Below are 7,828 nucleotides of genomic sequence, written 5' to 3'. Positions count from 1 at the left end.
TAACGAGGAGTATATTTGGCTCTTTTCGATAGTACAGGGTTATATTTGACCCTTTAATTCGGAGTTTACAATCTCAGAATTAATTATAGGGAAAAGGGCCAAAAATACCCTCTACTTTGTTATAATAGCAAAAAATATATTCTGTTATAAATTTGAGTGAAAAATACCCCTCCCGTTATTAAAAGTTTTCAAAATATATTCCTGTCTTGACGGAAATTCCTAAATTTCCAAAATAACCCAATTTCAATTTTAAATCCATTTCATCATTTAAACCCGACCCAACTTAATTAAAAACCTACAACCCCTTATTTCCCCAAAAACGATCTAACTGGGATGGAAATGGAGTTGGCCAAGACAGCAAGGACTTTTTGCATGTTTTGCTCAAGTTGAAAGATGATGAAGATGCCAAAATGTCTGTGACCTTGACTGAAGTCAAAGCCTTATGGTATGTTTTATCAAGGCTTAATGCATATGCAGCCCCCTAAATTTATCCCTTTTTTCTATTTTGGCACCTCAACTAAGTGTTGTTCCTATTGAACTCCTGAACTTGACCTCAAGTGTGTCTATCAAACCCTCTAAATCTGATTTTTATTAGAAGCAAAAAACAAATTGTGGTAATGAAGATAAAGTAATATTTTAGATGTGTGGTAAGCTATTCTTTAGGTCATGGATGTGTCGGTTTCTGCTGGTTCTGCTCTTTCACTGCCAGCTTAATTAAAAGCTTACTTTTTTTTTCCCCTCTCAATCGCTGCTAACTTTAGCTAAAAAATGACATAATTAAATTAGAATATATATTAGCATGTTGCTACATTGAAATGGAATACTATGTAAGTCAGATTGTGTTTGATAGACACACTTGAGGACGAGTTCAGGAGTTCAATAGAAATAACACTTAGTTGAGATGCCAAAATGAAAAAAGGGACAAGTTCGGGGTTGCATATGCATTAAGCCTTTTATCAATTGTGCATTCTACTAAGGGATAAATCTGGTTACACAAATAAAGCAAAACAAAATTTCATCTAAACTTCAAAACAATCATAGTCATCACCGCATTATTATTGAGTAACCAAGGTTGCATTTATCTTCAACCGTTCATACCTTATCTATATGGATGAATAATTAATAATTACTTACACTGATCATGATGGCAGTCTTGTCTTAGTTATAATAAAGGGAAAAGGGTCAAAAATATCTCTCTACTTTGAAAAAAGGGCTAAAAATATTTTCTGAACTTATTTTGAATAAAAAATACCCCTCCCATCCTTAAAGTGTTCAAATATACTAACTCATAAGATGCCCTTATTCTCCCAATTTTCTCAAACTTCAAACCTACGTATTTGGAGAATAAGCGGATCTTATGAGTTATTATTTAGTTGGATCGGGTTTAAATGATAGAGCAGATTTACAAATGATTTTGGGTTATTTTTGGGGGATAATTTCCATCAAGACAGGGGTATATTTGAAAACCTTAAGGACGAGAGGGGTATTTTTGACCCAAAATAACTTCAGAGGATATTTTTAGCCCTTTTTCCAAAGTAGAGGGGTATTTTTGACCCTTTTCCCTATAATAAAAGTATTCAAATCAAATGACGGGAGGGTTATTGTTCACCCAAATTGGATCGGGTTTAAATGATGGAGCGGGTTTAAAAATTGAAATTGGGTTATTTTAGTGATTTAGGATTTCCGTCAAGACAGGGGTATATTTGAAAACTTTAATGACGGGAGGATTATTGTTCGCCCAAATTTGTAACGGATGATGTTTTTAGCTATTATAACAATATCGAGGGATATATTTCCATAAATGGGATGGCGAGGGTGGGGGAGGGATGGGGTGTACACATATGTTACTATTACCTTTACTCGGAATTATAATTTATATCATACTTATAATTTTATTTTTATCCCATATTTTGCTGAATAAATCCCGAGATAAAAGACAAAAATGATGCTAGATAATTTTCGTATTATATTCTCGAAATAACCCATGATATTAATTTATCATGCGTTTGGTAATGGGTATTATTTAGTCTCAAAATTATTTTATCACACCATAAAAGTATATAAATATAAATCATAGACTACAAATATTATTAAGGTTTGTGCTTTTATAATTCTCAATTCACCTTTTAATTATCTCACCTTAGTCCGAATTTATGTCTTTTTTTATTTTTTATACATAGTGGGTAAGAAAAGGGGAAATGGGGAAGGGGATTACAACGTGGGATTCAATCTCTCACCAACAAGATGAAAGTTCAGGTAGCCAACCAACTAAGCTACTAGATCCCTACAAAACTGTAAACTTTTTTTAGTGTGAATTTTTTTTAGAGGAGCCCGGCTTCTAAATTCGGATTCACGCCGCGTAGGGCTCATGTTGGGGAAGCGCTCCATACCAAAGGATGTGGTGCAGCGGATGGAGTTGCTTCTCCCTTAACCAGAGGTCTCATTCGACACTTGCTAATTTATATTGAACTTCATAGATACCTGCTAATTTATATTGAACTTCATAGAGATCAGCCATCTTGATACCTCGATGTTCTTATACTAGAAAGGCTGACAAAAGAGGCAATTGATTCGGTTTTCAAGAAATCATCAAGTGAACTTGAAATCATAGATCCATTTCGTGATACATGAGAATCACGTGTATATCATATATATTAATATCCAAAAAATGAAATACATGAAGAGAGGAAACAAACAAAGTCGAGCATGCTCGACTCTTTACGAGTAGTTAAGGTTACAAAATCAGAGATCCTAAAAGTTTCTGCTTAGGGAGAATAATTACATTGTTTCCTTCACCTTTCAAAAAGAAGCAACTAAAATAGAGTTGTTAAACAAAATATACACCGGAGTTTTAAGTACTAAACAGTGAAACAATGTTACACACCTTCAGGAGAAGGAAATATAATGAAATTGAACAGAAGTTTGGATCTACTAACCCGTTCAAAGACACAAACATCACCTACTTTTAGATTGTTTTCCAGCACAAACTCCTTCCAACCGGCAGTGAACTTTGCGTTTGCTATTCCAAGAATGCATCTTACAGCCCGTGGTCTCTTGCTTGAAACTTGAAGTACGACATCACTATGTTTAGTGGTAAAAAAATTCCTAGCTGCTGGTAGCGTTACGGACTGTCAATTTGAAGGATGCATTATGATACAGAACAAAAGATTCATCATTTAATAGTTATTCTTATAGTCAAGGATTAGCTTTAGATGACTAAAAATATTCAAGAATAGCTATCTTACCAATTGCATCGGGCCACTAACCGGAGACACATATATATGATGGTTGCATAAAACTTATGAAGAATGGATTTTCAGATGTAAATGCTTTTGCTTTTTGATATGCCAAAACCATTTCTTTGGCCACCACTCGGTCCATACAAGAAGACTTAAATTGTTGCACATGCTTCCCTGTGCCTTCACCAAGTTCTTCTGCAAACATTCAAGCCAACATGACTACATTAAAATGATCAAGAAACTACCTTTAACGGATTTTAAAAGTCAAAGCTATGATTTTCAGAATACACCAGTATACATTATAATGAGCCGTTTGATCACCTTTAATTTTTGAAGTGATGAAACCATCGGAATCTCCTTTCTGCTTCTTTTCAAGATTCAGTTTCCTGCTGTGAACTATTTTGGATTGAGAACATGGAACTGACTTCTTAGTTTTGATCATCTTGTTTTTACAATCAGAAACCCATCCATCTATTTTAAGCATTTGTTTGCTCTCAGCTGCACGAAATATGGTGACATCTAAAAAGGGCTGACTGCCCTTAGCGAGTTCAAATACACAAACATCACCAATTCTTAACTTATTGTCCAGCACAAATGCCTTCCAAGAGAAGCGAATCGCTTCTGATTTTGTATACGGATAAAACCGAGGATACGGATATCCTCGGTTTCCCTGTATTCAAGTTATGGTCGGTCAAGATTAGACCGACCTTACCAGACCCGATATCGAGGCTCGACTTGGAACGAGGCGTTAAAGCGAAATCAAAAGGCGGTTAGACACCATGACCAGAAGACCGAAATATCCGCCACCAGCTGGATATTTCAGCACCGATCACGTCAAACAACTGTCACCAGATTCTGTTCCTTTGTTAGAATTGTACTAGGGTTAGGACTCCTCTACTATATAAAGAGGAGGGCCCCATTTATTTTGAGGCAGTTTTTTCCCATCAGAGAGAGAGATATACCGTGTACTAAGCAATATAATCATAAAAGTTCATTCATCTTTTCTAAGTTCCTCATTGTTACTCACTGTTCATTATCCGGTCATAGGGGACCGACCTCGGTTCCCAGTGCTCGAGGCCGGTCAGCATTCATCGCGGTCAGATCTATATGTTTCTTTTTACTTTTTTGTTTGTCGTGTAATCTAATGTCGTGTTGAATTAAACCACATATCCTTACCACTGCGTACAAATTCAATTGTTATCCATTTTAAGGGTAAACAGTTTGGCGCCCACCTTGGGGCCTAGGATAATAGTGGTGATTTAGTACGAATTTTGATAACACTCGATACTTTATACTTGTTCTTTGAAGTTTGATTTCAGGTTTACCCGACATGTCAGACTCTCATTCTGTCAACTTTCACACTGAATCAAACCACCACGAGGGAAACTACAATGGGGTACCTAATAACAACGTACCCCTAGTCGATCCTAACCAGATTGGATCATCAATAGGCAATGTGCCCGTCTGTGGGGATAATGGAGCCACGCTGCAATGTCCGAAAACCGAGTGGACATGGCTATGGCACGCTTGCAAGCCCGGCAGAGGTTATAGCACAACTGCAAAATCAAAATCAAGCACCCGACGCTGCTCCATCCGAGCAGACCGAGGAAACCCAAGAAAGGCACATTGCTGGAAATAATGGGAGCCATCTCGGACAAAATGTTGAGCTGATAAGGATGCTCAAAGAGCTGACAAAACGAGTAGAATCTGGGGAAAAGAAGATAGAGGCGAACGACAAGAAGGTGGAGAACTATAACGCAAGGGTCGACCAAATTCCTAGGGCACCCCTAGTGTTGAAGGGACCGGATTCAAAAAAATTCGTCCAAATTCCTTTTCCGCCTAGCGTTGCGCCGAAGCCGATCCCAAAAAGGTTTCGTATGCCCGAATCCCAAAGTATAACGGGACTACCGACCCAAACGAGCACGTGATTGCATACACATGCGCTATTAAAGGCAATGATCTCGCCGAGGACTGAGAGGAATTCCGCGTCTTTGCTTAAGAAGTTCTGGGAAACCCTATCCAAGGGAGCAATGATATGGTATCACAACTTGCCTGAACATTTGATTGACTCATTTGCCATGCTTGCGGATGCTTTTGTCAAAGCTCATGCCGGAGCCATTAAGGTCGAAACTCGAAAATCAGATTTGTTCAACGTTAAGCAGCGAGATGATGAAACCCTCCGCGAGTTTGTGGCTCGATTTCAAATGGTGCGTATAGATTTACCTCCGGTCACTGATGATTGGGCCGTTCAGGCTTTTACTCAGGGGCTGAACTTAAGAAGCTCGATTACATCTATGAAGCTAAAGCAAAATCTGGTAGAATACCCGGCAATCGCTTGGGCTAATGTACATAACAGGTTCAATCGAAGATCAGGGTCGAAGATGATAAGATTTTGAGAGCCCCCTCTGTGTTATGGCGCCCTAGTAAAGGGAATGATCGATCGAGGAGAACAACATATCGAGATTCGAGACTATCATATGACAGGTGTCAGCCTTGTCCACCTGATCGAAGGAGTAACAGACGCAACAGCGAACCAAGCAAGAATGATAGGAGGAGCGATCGAGGCCAAAATAATCATGGACTGATGAACAGAAATGCTGCCGAGCGATCCTCGGGGAACAAAGAGGTCCCGAGATTGTCCGAATATAATTTTTGCGTCGATGTAGCGACCATAGCAGTGGCCGTTAGCCGCAACCGGAAAACAAGGCACCCAAGGCCAATCCAATCTGACCCTGAAAAAGGGGATAAGAGCCTGATCTGTAAGTATCATCACACCCACGGTCATCGAACCGAAGATTGCCGACTTGATTAAGAGAGGAGGTAGCTCGTTTATTTAATTTAGGACACCTTCGACAGTTCTTAAGTGAATCCAACTTATCACCTTTAATCTTTGACCCGAGACCATATGAACCTCCTCTCTACTGCTTTGATTTTTAGTGAAGGCTTTCAATGGTCGAGAACACGGAAGAGGTTATCGCTTTGGTAATATTGTTTTTACTATCAGAAAAACCTGGCTTTTCTCCAGCTATCTTATGAATTGGAGTGCTGCCATCTGCACGAAATTTTGTGACATCTATAAAGAGCTGAGTGCCCTCAATCACTTCAAATACACAAATATCACCAAATCTAAACTTATTCTCTAGCACAAATGCTTTCCAACCAGAATGAAGTTTAGCATTTGTTGTTCCGATAGTACATCTGACTGACTAAGATCCATATTTTCGGAATACAAAGAACTAAATCACCACAGTTCTTAAGGATATATCTTGTAGCAAATGTGGATGATACGGTCTGCCAAAAAAGACGGACACAATAAATCGAGTATAACCGCTTGCATCCATATGGATTGAATAAAGATTAGAGTCTTCAAAAGTCTACAGAGTTTATAGCCTGTAGCTTACCAGAATGTATGGTATGGAGATATACGATGGTTGCATAAAAGATATAGTGAATTGACTCTTAGATTTAAAATCTTTTGCTTTTTGATATGATATAGACCTTTCTTTGCCCATTACTGTTTTGTTCTTATCATAAATATTCTTGGGTTGTTGGTTGTGCTACCTGCATCTTCCTCCGCTTTCTTCAAACAAAAAAAAACAAAATGAATGTATTACTACTAAGTTGTTGTGTAAGTAGATGATCAATTATGTCCATAGAACACCTTCTTACTTTTGGTATTTCTTGTGAAAGAAGGCGAAGCTACATCTTCTTGAGTCTTTTCCACCTTGATACTTCTGGGTTGAATGTCTACTAAAACATCATCCTCTGCATCCCCTTCTATAATTTTTCTTTTCCTGCCCTGTCCTAATGGAAAATGGCCCAAAACCTCAACAGAATGCTCAATCTCAGTGCTTCACCATGTTCCTCTGAAAAGCTTGCCCAATATAACCTTAATGAAACAATCAAGAAAATTAGTAGTATAATGGAAGCTTCATACCCCAGACTATCTTATATATATATATATATATATATATATATATATATATATATATATATATATATATAGAGAGAGAGAGAGAGAGAGAGAGAGAAATACATAAATACCCCACGGAGATGACACCTTTTTCAATAAGACACCTAAACTTTGCGGCGTCCTACACCCCCCCCCGACATGTTCAAACTTTAATAAATACCATCTTTTGACCTATTTTCGAATCAGGCGTGGAATAAAATTTTGCACGTGTAATACACCTCCGATTAAAATAATTATAAACAAAATTATTGATGACCTATCGGGTTTGACCCGTTTTACCCCCCCCCCCCCCCCTCTTTTCTTATTTATTTCTCTTCCTAAAAAAAAACACCCCACGAATTTTCATTCCCTTTTCATCTCTCGATCTTAACCCATCTTAACCATAAATTTGTTCTAGCTATTTCTATCGGAAAATCAAGGAAATCTGAGTTCGTGGATACAAAATAAGCATCTAATCGGAATAGTCAAGGGTCACGAGGTTAGGGTTTATTATTGTTGTTTAAAATTCAATTTTTAGTGTTGCATGCACTGAATTTTGTTGGATATGAGTGTTTTTGTGTTATTTGCCACAGAATATATTGTTTGTATTTCTCTTAATGTTCTTGATTGCATCTAC

General features: G+C 37.8%; 1 protein-coding gene across 1 annotated transcript; it reads right to left on the bottom strand.

Annotated features, from left to right (window-relative positions):
• Window positions 1-2,734: 2,734 nt before the first annotated feature.
• On the bottom strand, window positions 2,735-3,723 carry LOC132047575 (uncharacterized). The gene is made up of 4 exons (XM_059438603.1): window positions 3,561-3,723; window positions 3,355-3,434; window positions 2,885-3,128; window positions 2,735-2,796 (listed from the first exon to the last, which is right to left on the bottom strand). The coding sequence occupies exons 1-4, from the start codon at window positions 3,721-3,723 to the stop codon at window positions 2,735-2,737; spliced, it is 549 nt and encodes a 182-aa protein (XP_059294586.1).
• Between the last annotated feature and the right edge of the window lie 4,105 nt (window positions 3,724-7,828).

Source organism: Lycium ferocissimum, chromosome 2 (assembly GCF_029784015.1).
Source record: "Lycium ferocissimum isolate CSIRO_LF1 chromosome 2, AGI_CSIRO_Lferr_CH_V1, whole genome shotgun sequence".
Lineage (NCBI taxonomy): Eukaryota > Viridiplantae > Streptophyta > Magnoliopsida > Solanales > Solanaceae > Lycium > Lycium ferocissimum.
The sequence above is the reverse complement of the archived record's forward strand: the minus strand, read 5'-3'. Positions and strand labels throughout refer to the sequence as shown.

Excerpts from the sequence above, each read along its gene's own strand:
- LOC132047575 (XM_059438603.1), bottom strand. The coding sequence starts at position 3,723 with ATGCTTAAAATAGATGGATGGGTTTCTGATTGTAAAAACAAGATGATC. Across the intron at positions 3,435-3,560 it reads CATCACTTCAAAAATTAAAG|AAGAACTTGGTGAAGGCACA; the intron begins GTGATCAAACGG and ends GAATGTTTGCAG. Across the intron at positions 3,129-3,354 it reads GAGTGGTGGCCAAAGAAATG|TCCGTAACGCTACCAGCAGC; the intron begins GTTTTGGCATAT and ends TCAAATTGACAG.